At 50.4% G+C, this 12,761-nt stretch overlaps 2 protein-coding genes and 1 long non-coding RNA gene across 3 annotated transcripts; 1 reads left to right on the top strand and 2 right to left on the bottom strand.

Annotated features, from left to right (window-relative positions):
- The first annotated feature begins 28 nt into the window (after window positions 1–28).
- Window positions 29–11,613, top strand: LOC134629643 (calpain-1 catalytic subunit-like). Its single transcript, XM_063477158.1, has 22 exons — window positions 29–822; window positions 1,818–2,058; window positions 2,144–2,213; window positions 4,949–5,067; window positions 5,206–5,339; window positions 5,493–5,661; window positions 5,841–5,924; window positions 7,051–7,136; window positions 7,215–7,289; window positions 7,363–7,523; window positions 8,500–8,669; window positions 8,752–8,763; window positions 8,840–9,051; window positions 9,131–9,170; window positions 9,245–9,310; window positions 9,391–9,448; window positions 9,548–9,612; window positions 9,699–9,767; window positions 10,065–10,143; window positions 10,223–10,336; window positions 10,424–10,482; window positions 11,261–11,613. The coding sequence occupies exons 1-22, from the start codon at window positions 638–640 to the stop codon at window positions 11,285–11,287; spliced, it is 2,295 nt and encodes a 764-aa protein (XP_063333228.1). The 5' UTR covers window positions 29–637; the 3' UTR covers window positions 11,288–11,613.
- Window positions 2,232–4,941, bottom strand: LOC134629646 (uncharacterized). Its single transcript, XR_010094078.1, has 3 exons — window positions 4,551–4,941; window positions 4,225–4,359; window positions 2,232–3,031 (listed from the first exon to the last, which is right to left on the bottom strand). It is a non-coding gene; the product is annotated as an uncharacterized LOC134629646 (long non-coding RNA).
- Window positions 11,614–11,727: 114 nt separating the features above from the next.
- Window positions 11,728–12,686, bottom strand: mrps28 (mitochondrial ribosomal protein S28). The gene has a single exon (XM_063477157.2). It carries the CDS (start codon window positions 12,593–12,595, stop codon window positions 12,074–12,076), a length of 522 nt encoding a protein of 173 aa, XP_063333227.1. The 5' UTR covers window positions 12,596–12,686; the 3' UTR covers window positions 11,728–12,073.
- Window positions 12,687–12,761: the final 75 nt, after the last annotated feature.

Here is a 12,761-nt window from a genome sequence, read left to right as displayed (position 1 = left end):
TTCACAGTGAAAATGGTAAAGCTGCTCCTGAACAGACGCCTGCCGTGAACATTTCACTTTGTGCGGTGTTTCCTGAGGCTGACGCAGGCCGGAGCTCAGGTGAAAGGGTTTCATTTCATAATTAGATCAGCAGCTGTGAGAGGTCAACATCTGGCCGCAGGTGACTCCTCCTCACACTCACAGATCGAGCAGGTGACCCGCTCACCGCTCCACAACAAAAACATCCGAGTCAGGAAGTGTCTGATGAAGTCTACGTCATTATGAGAGGCAGCAGGTGGAGTGTCTGGGCCGTTATTTGAGCTTCCTGATGATGTCACAGTGACGGCGTCGTTTTAACCGGGAGGTTTGAAACATGAAAACAGATACAAGCTTTGGTGCACAGGTGTCACAAAAGCAGCAAAGCTTTCCAGACTTACGTCCCGGGGCGCCCAACAAGCGCTCCACAGCACGGCCTCCATGAAGCAGCACATACTGCAGCCTGATTGGTTGCTAAAAGCAGTGATTGATTAGTGATTGATTGGTGATCTTCTCAGATCCTTGTGTTCTTCCTGCAGGGTCACATGTATGTGACATCATCACTGCAGATCAATAATTCAGAGAAGCATCAGCCTAGTGCAAACAGCCACTTCCTGTTAAAATGACTGATCACGTGACACACACGCGCGCGCACTCACACACAAACACACACACACACGGTGATGTAGCCCCGCCCCTCCCGCTGGGCGGGGCGCGGTGCTGCAGCTCAGCATCCTCAGCAGCATCCAGGGCTCGGTGCAGACCACATCCCGGAGCAGGACACGGAGGAGCTCCACACGGGTGCAGGTGAGCCTGGAGCTGGGACCGAACCGGGCTGAGTCGGTCCCTGTCGGTCCCTCTGTTTTTTCCGTTTCCGGTTTGATCAGCTGATTTCTCCGTTTTTGCGCTGATTCAAGCAAACTCTGATTACATCATTGCGTCGCTGGACCAATCAGAAGCCTCAACGCTGCGTGTAGATTCAGACAGAAACAAGAACAAAATCAGCTGTTTACCGTTAATGACGTCACGGCACCTGTCACGAACGGCAGAAATATTATCACGCGATCACAATTAACGGGGTTGATGCAGAAAGTCCTCAGCCCAAAGGCATGACGGGAAAACGTGTTCTTCAGCTGAGTTGGGACACCAGCTGATTCTGCTCAAACCATCCAGTCCCCTGATCGATCAGCTGTGATGAGTCCGCAGCTCTTTGAACTCACAGAGCTCACACAGGTGAGGACACACCTGTGTGAGCTCTGTCGTCCTTACATGATTTTTGTGGTGTTCTATCACAGCTTACTGATTGATTGATTGACTGATTGATTGATTGATTTTTGTCTGAAACAAGAGCAGGTGTGCTGATGGTCCTGCCTGAGTGCTGAGTGGGCTCCTGCTGTGAAGCTTCAGTTCAGTCGAGTCAGTTTCATGTTTTATTTATACGTGATCAGTGGCCTCAAAGTGCTTTGTACTGTAAGGTAAAGACACTAATACAGAGAAAACCCCAACAGTCATATGAGCAAGCACTTTGGCGACAGTGGGAAGGAAAAACTCCCTTTTAACAGGAAGAAACCTCCGGCAGAACCAGGCTCAGGGAGGGGCGGGGCCATCTTCAAACTGTAGGAGAGGGAAACGTGAAGTGTTTACCTGATGGTCACCTGGGGTTTGTTTACAGGGTCAGTAGAAAAATGTCAGCATCAGTTTTACTTCCTATCAGCTGCGAGCCTGCCAGACAGGACTCAGGTACAAACCTGCTTTCCTCTGCTCTGATTGGCTGCTCAGAGTTCTGATGTGTTCTGGCTCAGGATGTTTACAGGCGTGTCCGAGCGGATCCAGATGGACCGGGCCCGAGCGGCGGGTCTGGGCTCGGTCCAGCAGGCCGTGCGCTACCTGAACCAGGATTTCGAGGCCCTGAGGCAGGACTGCCTGCAGAACAGAACCCCGTTTGAAGACCCGATGTTCCCCGCAGAGCCCGGCTCGCTCGGCTTCAAGGAGCTCGCCCCGTTCACGGCCAAAACCAGAGGAGTGGAGTGGAAGAGGCCAACGGTGAGCACACACACACACACACACACACACACACACACACACACACACACACTCACTCATACCTGCATCTGATTGGCTGTTCCAGGAACTGACACGAAACCCTCAGTTCATTGTGGGCGGAGCCACCAGGACCGACATCTGTCAGGGCGCTCTGGGTAAGTCATGTGACCTCTCACAGGTTATCTGTCCACGTTTAACATACTGCTAGTTATCGGGCGGTTATTAAGCAGTTGTCAGAGAAGTTATCCGACAGTCATCGAGGCAGTTATCAGGTAGTTATTGGTGCAATAATCGGTGCACTTATCGAGCGGTTATATGCAGCTGTGGCTGAATGAACTATCAGCGCTGCAATAAAAACCCAAAAATCAGCTGCAGACTCGCTGACTCTGTCCTGACCCACCAGCTCAGATTATGACTTTTTGTTTGCTTTGATGCCGTCACAGACACGCTTATCTGCAAACATCCTTATTTTTATTGCCAGCGTTTCCAGTTTGCACTGGGACAGGCTCAACCGGTCTGGTATGCAGTGTGTGTCGGCGGTTGGAACTTTCCAGTAAATCAGGTGTGTGATTCTCAGAATCACACACAGAAACTTGCCCTTCCTGTTCCTCCAGCACCTTCTCCTGAGCTCCAGGAAACTGTTCAGCACCGCAGAACCTTGTGGGCCTCTTGTTTAGGTGGTTCTCGATGCTGGTTGGTTAACCACACTGACCTGTGCGTGTGTGGTTTGTTGTTCATTAACAAGCCAGTCATCCTGAAACTCTGTTTCTGCTTTGAACAAACGTTATTCAGCACATGCAGCACTTCTGCAGTCACGTGGTACAGGCTCCGCCTCTTTCATGTAAACGTGCTGGTGGTTCGATCAATGAACTCCAGGCTGATTGATCCAGCTGATCATATGATCGTATTACAGTTACAGTTGTGTTACACTCCTCTGTCTCTTCGGTCAGCTGAGGCCATCATAACTCTGCGTCTGTGAAAACAGGGAGTAAACCAGGTCCTCACAAACACGCAAACACCAGCATGTGGGTATGAGTCAACAGACTGGTCTCTGTGTGTCTCTCTCACACACACACACACAGTGAGTCAGCTGGGTGGAGTCCTGTGTGTGTGTGTGTGTGTGTGTGTGTGTGTGTGTGTGTGTGTGTGTGTGTTGAACTGGACAGGAATGATCGGTATGAACCCTCCACCCCTGGCCGCTGGTGGGAGGAGCTCAGGCTTGTTTTCGATGCTTTGGCTCCGCCTGCTGGAGGCAGAGAAGCACTTTATTATAACAGGGGACTCAGACTGAGTGATCAATAACAACTAAACAGTAATAATGGATCAATAACAAAAAATTAGCATTAACATTCCACTGCGCTGCTTTTATTGATCCCTAAAAGCAACTCACAGAGATAAACAGGAAGTGGACAAAATACCAGAAACACTTGCAGGGCTACGAGCCCGGCTCTGGCGATCCTCAGTCTTTCAGTTTGTTTACTTCCTGTCATGTGACCACTGTTTACCAGCTGTAACTCGTCCCTGTGTGGATCCATTTTGGTTCAGTTCTAATGTTTTTGTCTGAAGCCAAAACTTTTGGCAATTCCAGCTCCGCACGAGCTGGCAGCCTGTTTCAGCAGCGCCTACTCAGCATTGAGTTTTACTGAGTTTTACTCTTTTAAATTTGTGTGTTTCACTTTCTTCTGGTTTGCTTTTTGGTTGTACACACAATGGAGAAAATACCTTTTTGGGGGGTGGACAACTCAGGGACAATAAAGGATATTTCTATTCTATTCTTTTATTTTATTTCACAATGTTTTTAGTTTTAGTTACCATGGTTACCCTGCTCCACTTTTGCCGGGGCAGCAACGGTTAACAGGTCGTCTTCATCATTCAACAACCAGGCGCTCACCTTCAGTCTCACCTGCCTCTAGTGTGTGTGTGTGTGTGTGTGTGTGTGTGTGTGTGTGTGTGTGTGTGTGTGTGTGTGTGTGTGTGTGTGTGTGTGTGTGTGTGTGTGTGTGTGTGAGATCTGTCACTTCTCTGTCCCGATCGTGTCCTCCAGCAGAACACCTAAAACCTCTGATTTAAGTCAGACAACCATCCTGAAACATGCCGCACTCATACATAACGTGAATGTCAACGATGATTCCGATTCAATGGACTGAAGCTAAGAATCACTCTTACTGATCTCTGAGGTCGGGGTCGATCATCCGGTCAGACTTTCCTGAAACACAGGCAGGTGTGCCACCTGTGGTCGGCTCTGACTTCTCTTTCTCTCGCTCGTTGTGGACTCGCTCAGGACCCAGTCTCCATCCAAGCCTTGAGAAAAGAAGATGAGCGAAGGGGTTGTTTATTTGGTTTAACCCTTAACCTTTTAATTAAGAGCTTAAAATATTATCTAAGCTTCATCTGTTTCAGGTGTAAACCAGGTGAACACGAAGAATGTGATGAATATATTTCCTGAAGTAGAGTTTGATGTTACGGGATGTACTTGAAAGCAGCACTCTGACCTGTATTGATCTGTGAACACTGGACGCCCGTCCATTAGCCGGAACCATTAGCAGCTTAATGTACTGTTAGGATTTAGCTTAGCATTAGAGTCCCGAGAGACCGTCAGAAGAACGTCGACAAACACTTCCCAAACTCATCATCATCATCATCGTCACAGAGTCATCCTGATCTGATCTGAGCTCAGCGCTCACAGCAGCTTTTTACCTGATGTAACCACAGACCGCCTGCAGAGGGCGCTGCCTCTCCATTCAGGTTCGTCCAATCAGACCAGATTAAAAAGAATAAGCAGAAGCTGCAGCTTCACTTCATTCAGGCTGAAGCCCTGGGACCCCTGAAGCAGGTAACTTGTAAAAGAGGCTCAGGTGTGCACCTGTCTCACCTGTGTGTGCTCCTGCAGGTGACTGCTGGCTGCTGGCTGCGATTGGCTCGCTGACGCTGAACGAGCAGCTGCTGCATCGCGTTGTTCCTCACGGTCAGAGCTTCAGCCACCAATACGCCGGTATCTTCCACTTCCAGGTGAGACTTTCTGCACCGAGGCCACGCCCATTCACCTGTAAAACGTGTTTTGTGGACGTGGTTTGAGTGCGGCTGGTGGTTGATGCTGGATGAGGACACACCTGTCACAGGTGACTGATTCTCCTTCTTGCTCTGCAGTTCTGGCAGTTTGGGCAGTGGGTGGACGTGGTGATCGACGACCGGCTGCCAGTCAAAGATGGCGAGCTGCTGTTCGTCCACTCGGCCGAAGGCACCGAGTTCTGGAGCGCCCTGCTGGAGAAGGCCTACGCCAAGTAAGACCCGCCCACCTACAAACAGGTGTTCATGTTTGCAGGTGTTTGTTTGTGGTTTCAGGTGCCGATCTCCAGCCTCAGGTTTCACTGCGATCCTGCACAGCATCTGCAGGTGAACTTTGTGTTTACTGCGTGTCTCTTGTTGTTTCTCAGGCTGAACGGGTCATACGAGGCGCTGTCCGGCGGCAGCACCACTGAGGGCTTCGAGGACTTTACGGGAGGCGTGTCAGAGATGTACGAGCTGAAGAAGGCGCCCAAAGATCTTCATCGCATCATCAGCAAAGCGTTAGAGAGAGGCTCGCTGCTCGGCTGCTCCATCGACGTCAGTCACGTCTCCGTGGAGTCAAACACACAAAATGTCCCGCAGACTTTCAGCAAATCAGTGCAGGCGTTTGTTTCTGTTTCAGGAAGTGATGTCACAGGTTTTTCAGGCGTAATTATATGTGATGATGTGAAAACAGAGCGCTTGTCCACACTGATCAAACGACCTTCTGTCTTCAGATCACCAACAGCTTCGACATGGAGGCGGTCACCTTTAAGAAGCTTGTCAAAGGCCACGCCTACTCTGTGACAGGCCTCAGACAGGTGAGCTCAGCTGCAAGGTAAAAGTAACAAACCGTTACCTGAGATTCATGTCAGCTCACCTCCAGTGTCAGTGCTCTGAAATCTCACGTTCCCTGAAGGCAGCACAGTGGGAGACCTGAAAAACGTTTAAATAACAGCAGAGTGTGATTTTTTCACCACGTTACTGTTTAAGAAACAAACTGTGAAACGTTGGATGTAATAAAAAGGATCCAAATTAAAGTCATGCAAAATGAATATTTATTTCTTTTATTTGTCAGAAGGTTCAGTAACACGTGACTGGCTTCATGGTCAGAATCAGAGAGACTTTATTTATCCCCAAAGGGGCAATTAAGATGGTTTGGGTGTTTTGGGGTTAAAGGACTAAATTTGTTGGTGGATTTCCAAAAAAAGCTCAAATCAGTCCAAAGTGTGTTTGATCACTTCAGCAGCAGACGGGTCCAGATCACCAAATGATTGTAGGCCGGTCGCTTTAACAGCTCTAGTGATGAAATGATGAAAAGTAGGAAGTAGATTCTGCAGCTTGTTGTAGGGGCGTTGATGATGCTGTGGTCACTCTATTACATTTCCTGGATGGGGCCGAAACTCACGCTCGGCTCCTTTTTACTGACTTTTCTTCGGTTTTTACACCATCCAGCCACATCTCGCAGCTGATTAAAATCCAGTTTAAACTGGAAGTTTATCTTGTTGGTTGGATTTTAGATGTTTTAACTAACAAAGCTCAGTGTGTCAGCTGGTTCTTTACTATATTATACACTAATGGCTGTTGTAGTACACAGGCTAAACAGGCATTTCATTCATTTTTGGGCTCTGTCTGATAGATACAGTGAAGAGTGACAGAAAGCAGAGAGAGGGCAAAGGACCACGGGTCGGATTCGAACCCAGGCCGGTCGCCCGCTCATCCCAGCGAGCCAAACCGGCGCCCAAAATGATGACCCTTTTTTATAAAGTTTTATTGAATCAGTTTTAGACCAGGAGACATCGAGTGTCTTTCATGCCTGCTGCACGCTGCACTTTGCAAATCAGTTTCCCATTGGAGACAATAAAGTTAGCATTGACCATTGTTTCTCAGATGAACCGCTCAGTTTTAGATTTCCTCGTTTGATCTCAGGTGTTTGTCCTCCTGTAGGTGGAGTACCGGCGCCAGCGCGAGCTGCTGATCCGGATCAGGAACCCCTGGGGTCAGGTGGAGTGGACCGGAGCGTGGAGCGATAAGTGAGTGCTGCAGTTTGTCAGACTCGGCTGAGCGGGAGGAGGAGAGCACGGAGAGTTTAACGTTTGTTGGTGTTTCAGCTCCTCGGAGTGGAACGCCATCGACTCGGCCGAGAAGGACGAGATGCTGTGTAAGATGGAGGACGGGGAGTTCTGGTATGTTTGCTCTGTGATGATGACTGTGGCGTCTTGTAAGGACGAAGATGTTCAAACGACTGTCGCTGTGCAGGATGTCCTTCCAGGAGTTCCTGCGTCAGTTCTCCCGGCTGGAGATCTGCAATCTGACTCCAGACGCTCTGAGCCAGGACTCCACCAGCTTCTGGAACACCGCCACGTACGAGGGCACCTGGAGGAGAGGGAGCACCGCCGGGGGCTGCAGGAACCACCCCAGTGAGGACGGAGGGGGCAGATACACCTCTTTTATACCAACATGGTGCCGTGCTCAAACTAGAACCAGTTCTACGCACGCCCACCAAGTCAGGACCTCTGATGTCAGCGACTGTGGGAGGGGCTACCAGTGATTGGCAGACCCAGCCAGACAACCTGTAATCCTATATCATAGTTGGTTCTCAAAGCTGAGGAAATGCAGGCTGGTTCTCCGAGGCTCGGCACCATGTTGGTGAAAAAGAGGTCTGAGTATGTCGCAGGGATTGTGTGTGACGGGGGCTCCGTGTGAAGAGTCTATGTAACGTGTGAGCATGCGTGTAGGCGAAGCACCTGACGGCAGAGCGGAATGAAGAAGGTTTTGGAGTTGATAGAGACGGCAGTGTTCTAACGGGCTGCAGCCTTTGCAGTGTGCATTAAAATGAGCAGTACCGTCACTGAAGCCTCGTCTCTTCAGTATTCCTGCGTGTCTCAGGTAATTTCTGCCTGCCTCACTACTCTGCAAAAAGTGAAGGGAGTACATCTACCCTTCCCGCCCCAGTCTCCTGACCATGGTCAGGGGACCGACGGCGAGGAAAGGTTAACAATTAGTTAGTCCAGGTGAGCCCAGGTGGGTCTGACTGTTGGCGTACCTTCAGGGCGGCGTGTTAGCGAGCGGGCCTGGACCCGACACAGTCTAAGTCAGTCCATCAGATTTTTACTGAGTCCCCAATCAGCATGAAAGTTTTTGTGCATCTTTCTAATCTGGAGGCCAAATTTTAGAGTTTCTCAAACGATTAGCGCTGCTCGGCGTGTTGATGATGAGCAGATGCTACATGATGATCTTCAGGGCTCAGCTGAACTTCTGACCTGATCTTAGCGTCTAAAGAGAGAAGCGGAGGACCCAGCACAGAGCCCGCGCTACACCTCACAGTCAGGAACACCTGATACCTGTGTGCGCCTTCTTAGTTATAACTACATATCCCATGATGCTCTCCTGCAGACACCTTCTGGATCAACCCGCAGTATAAAATCTCCCTGCTAGAGGAGGACGATGACCCCGAAGATGAAGAAGCCGCCTGCAGCTTCTTGGTGGCGCTGATGCAAAAAGACCGCCGCCGCTACCGCCGCCAAGGCCAGGACATGCACACCATTGGCTTTGCCATCTATGAGGTCAGAGGTCAGAAAGGTGATGTTGTTATCACGCTGTATTTCTGCTGTTGGTGACGTTTCCTCTGTTTGTTCTCGTTCACAGATTCCTGAACAGGTGAGTCGCTCCGGTCCGTTTCACTTTTCCGTTGTTTTTAACTCGCTAACGGCGGCGGCGTTGGTCTGTCCCCCAGCACCGAGGCTGTCCCAGTGTTCACATGAAGAAGGACTTCTTCCTGCGTCAGTCCTCTTGCGCTCGCTCAGAGACCTTCATCAACCTGCGAGAGGTGAGCGGCAGGTTCCGCCTGCCGCCCGGCGAGTACCTGATTGTCCCGTCGACCTTTGAACCCTCGAAGGAGGCGGACTTTGTCCTGCGGGTATTCACAGAGAAGCAGTCTGAGAGCCAGTGAGTTCACCACGATCTATCTAGACACCTTTACTTTTCAAAATAAAAGACCTCTCAGTGACAGTGTGTGACTCTGCAGGGAGATGGACGACGGCGTGGTGGCGAACTTTGATGAAGAGGTAAACAAACCAAACTGGCTGCTTTATGACTTTGTGTCTTTGGCCTTTGACCTTCCTGCTCTTCTTCTCTGCAGGAGGAAGTGTCAGAGAGCGACATCGACGACTCCTTCAGGTCCATGTTCGCTCAGCTGTCTGGAGACGTGAGTTCATTTATTAAAACGTTCTTGGACTGAACGTGCAGAAACAGCGAGGACGTTCACTTCCTGTTTCCTCCCTGTAGGACATGGAGATCTCAGTGCGGGAGCTCAGGACCATCCTCAACAGAGTCGTGTCCAAACGTGAGTCTTCCTCACCTCAGTCTTCCTCAATCAGATGGAGGCTTCTGATTGGTCAGAGAGGTTGGCTCTGATGTGGTTGTGATGTGGTCTGGTTTGCAGACAGAGACCTGCAGACTGACGGCTTCAGCATGGAGTCCTGCAGAGCCATGGTCAGCCTCATGGACGTATCCTCGCCGCTCAGCAAGTAGGACAGGTAAAGCTTGATGACTGATGTCTGAAATAAGACGTGTTGGCCTTGACTCGATCTCAGAAAGATGGCAGCGCTCGCCTCGGGCTGCTGGAGTTTCAGATCCTCTGGAACAAGATCAGGAAGTGGCTGGTGAGTGTGAACACCTGAAGCTCGCAGGTCCAAGGTACCGAGTTCATTTCAAACATAAAAACTTTATCTGTCATGAGACGGAGCACCGAGTCGCAGGTCCCTTCGTTCGCTTTCCTCTTTTTCTTCCAGTCTGATTAGTTTAAGAAGTGGCTGCAAGTCTGAGCGATTGATTATCGGTGCTGGTCAATCAGGTCCTGGTTTTGTGGGTTTTAAATGTTTGGGTAACAAAATCTTCGATCCGATTGCTGATCGATCCGATCGAGCCCTGCGATGACCAGTTTGGTTTCATGTTTTCAGGGAATCTTCAGAGAGTTCGATCTGGATAAATCCGGCTGCATGAACTCCTACGAGATGCGTCTGGCGCTGGAAAATGGCGGTAACTCGTGCTGAGTGTTGCATTGTTACTGAGCGTGCTCTGTTGGATTAAACTGACCTGAGATCTGTCGCGTCCGCAGGCTTCAAACTGAACAACAAGCTGCATCAGATGCTGGTGGCTCGATACGCCGACAACGAGATCATCGACTTTGACAACTTCACCTGCTGCCTCGTCAAACTGGAGGCCATGTTCCGTAGGTTGATCATGTGACTGCGAGAACGCGCACAATAAACGTTTTAACGTTTTATTTGTCCTGAGCTGCTCCGTGTGTGTTTGTCAGGAACCTTCCAGCACCTGGACACAGACGGGACGGGCACCGTGGAGGTGAACCTCATCGAGGTAAACCGTCTCTGAGCTTAGACGCGCTCGAGTATCAGACCCGTGTTAGCTTCATATGAAGCAGGTCTTTGATGTGTTTCATACGCTGATATGTTGCCTGTAAGCATCAGTGTTCATCAGGCCTGTGATGAAAATCATGTTTTGGATCATTTTTCTGTGTAAATACTGTTTTCGTATTTATGGACCCATTGTTCCATACGTGGAGTATCTTCCATCTTCAGCGTACAGTCTTTGTTTGTGGATTTGGATCATTTTACAGGAAACTTTAGCGTCGCCTCCGGCTCTGCTGGGAATGAGGAGGCGCAGAAAGGTGTTTAAGTGCCCCTCCTGCCTCCAGTCTACATTTTACTTATTGTTTTCATAATAACAAATTTATTCTCCTGCGTAAACCAGATTACTTTGGATAAAGTAATGCATAAAGGATGCTTTGACTCAGTCAGATCTCTTGTAAGCCGATGATTTACGGTTCACGTTTTGGCTGAGCCTCTGCGCCAGAGCATAATTCTCTCGCTCGCATTAAAACACAAACCTGACCACTGATAAATCCATCTTTGAAAAATGACGCCATCATCTGCACACTGACTGGGTTTATACTCAGAGACGTGCACGTCATCAGTCATTTCGGTGACGCTCCCCACCTGATCCCGCCTCCTTCCTGCGAGTCACGAGGATTTAGGGCATAAATATAAATGTGATTAATACACAAAAATAAAAGAGTGAATAATCTGTCACATCAAACATTAATCTCACAGATTGTCAACGTGTCTTCTCTCCTCAGTGGCTCTGTATGAGCATGTGCGGCTGAGTCACCTGAGCATCAGAGCGCCCCCTCCAGGAAGAACCGTTCCATCACAGCTCTACTGCACTGAACTACACTGCAGTACTACTACTATACTACTGCAGTACTGCTACAGTAAAGCATGCAGCAGAAAGATATTAATCAGAGTACTCTGCGGCCTTATTCATATACTGCATGATCACACACACAGGTATTGTAGCCACACCTGTGCAGGTAGTAGTTTCTATAATCACAGGTCTTCCAGCTGTTGAATGGATGCTGGGAGAAAAATAAAGTAACTGATCAGCATCGTTGTGTCTGTTTCTCTGAGCTTCGCCTCGTTTCCTGTGTGAGGAGCTGCTGGTGCTGCTCTTCCCTGACCTGAAGCTTCATCAGCTGACCTTTAACCTGCCATCTCACCAATGACCATGATGAGCTTCAGCCCTGAGGCTAAAAAGCGAGAGGAGTGAGCTGAACAGAGATCACACATTTATTTATTGCAGAAATAAAGAAAACATCTGGAATGATTTTTCCATGACAGACTTTTACAAACACACTGCAAAGTTATGACATCACAGTTACGTGATTGGTCAGTTTCAGTGTTGATGATGACGAACAGTGACAGCAGACATCAGCTCTAGCAGCGTAACAATGTCATGTGACCGGGGTCAGGGGTCATTCAGCACAGTCAAACGTCACGTGATAAGAAAATCTGTTTAATTCAGTCCTTGTTTCGGGCCCTGCTGAGCCTCGGTGCGCACAAGCACAACCAGAGTCCTCCACCCGTGGGCCACAGTCCACCCCGTTCCGGCCTCAGTCCCGGCTCTGGTGCTCCCGTCCGTCCAGCGGGCCCAGTAGCACTGCCTGGGCCTCCAGCAACGTGGTGTCGGTGCTGGCTCCCAGGAAGCGGGCGGTGAGCTCCATGTCCTGCAGCCGCAGACGCACCCTGGAGCCCGGCTGCAGGCCGTCGGCCCCGGCCGGCCGCTGACACACGCAGTGGAACTTCCCACCGAAGTCGATGTAGAGGTCGTCGCGGACCACCCGGAACACCCTGCCCACCACCACCGCGTCCTTGGCCGGGCCCATCTGGATCAGCGGGGACCGACGAAGCAGCGCGGCGAAGCCGAGCTCCGGACCCGAGGAGGAGGCCTTCGGCCCGGCCGCGGAACTCTGCGCCTCCCGCCGGAGCACCTCCTGCTGGTCGAAGGCGGCGGCAAACCCGGAGACCGGGCCCTCGGCGGGGCCCGAGTCCGAGCTGAAGGAGCTCCGGAGGAACCGGGAGGAGAGCCGGACCCGATACCGGAGCCCCAACACGACCCTGCACAGCGCCGCCATGTTTACCGCACAACCGGAAGTTCTGTCTCCGCGCACTTCCTGTGCAGGAGAGTGCCAGCGCCGCGTGCAGGCTGTAGAGGGAACAGCGTCACGCGTCCTCCAAAACACACACACGCAAACTGTGTGACAGTATTGACAGTTTTGCACTATTGTATTTATTTATTCT

Source organism: Pelmatolapia mariae, linkage group LG6, assembly GCF_036321145.2.
Source record: "Pelmatolapia mariae isolate MD_Pm_ZW linkage group LG6, Pm_UMD_F_2, whole genome shotgun sequence".
Taxonomy (NCBI): Eukaryota; Metazoa; Chordata; class Actinopteri; order Cichliformes; family Cichlidae; genus Pelmatolapia; species Pelmatolapia mariae.
This window is presented reverse-complemented; position numbering and strand designations above follow the sequence as displayed.

Bases quoted from the DNA above. Each gene is read 5' to 3' on its own strand.
- mrps28 (XM_063477157.2), bottom strand. From the start codon at position 12,595: ATGGCGGCGCTGTGCAGGGTCGTGTTGGGGCTCCGGTATCGGGTCCGG.
- LOC134629643 (XM_063477158.1), top strand. From the start codon at position 638: ATGACTGATCACGTGACACACACGCGCGCGCACTCACACACAAACACA. The intron at 7,524-8,499 runs GTGAGGACGGAG...GCTCTCCTGCAG, and splicing joins GGGCTGCAGGAACCACCCCA to ACACCTTCTGGATCAACCCG. The intron at 10,144-10,222 runs GTAACTCGTGCT...TCGCGTCCGCAG, and splicing joins TCTGGCGCTGGAAAATGGCG to GCTTCAAACTGAACAACAAG.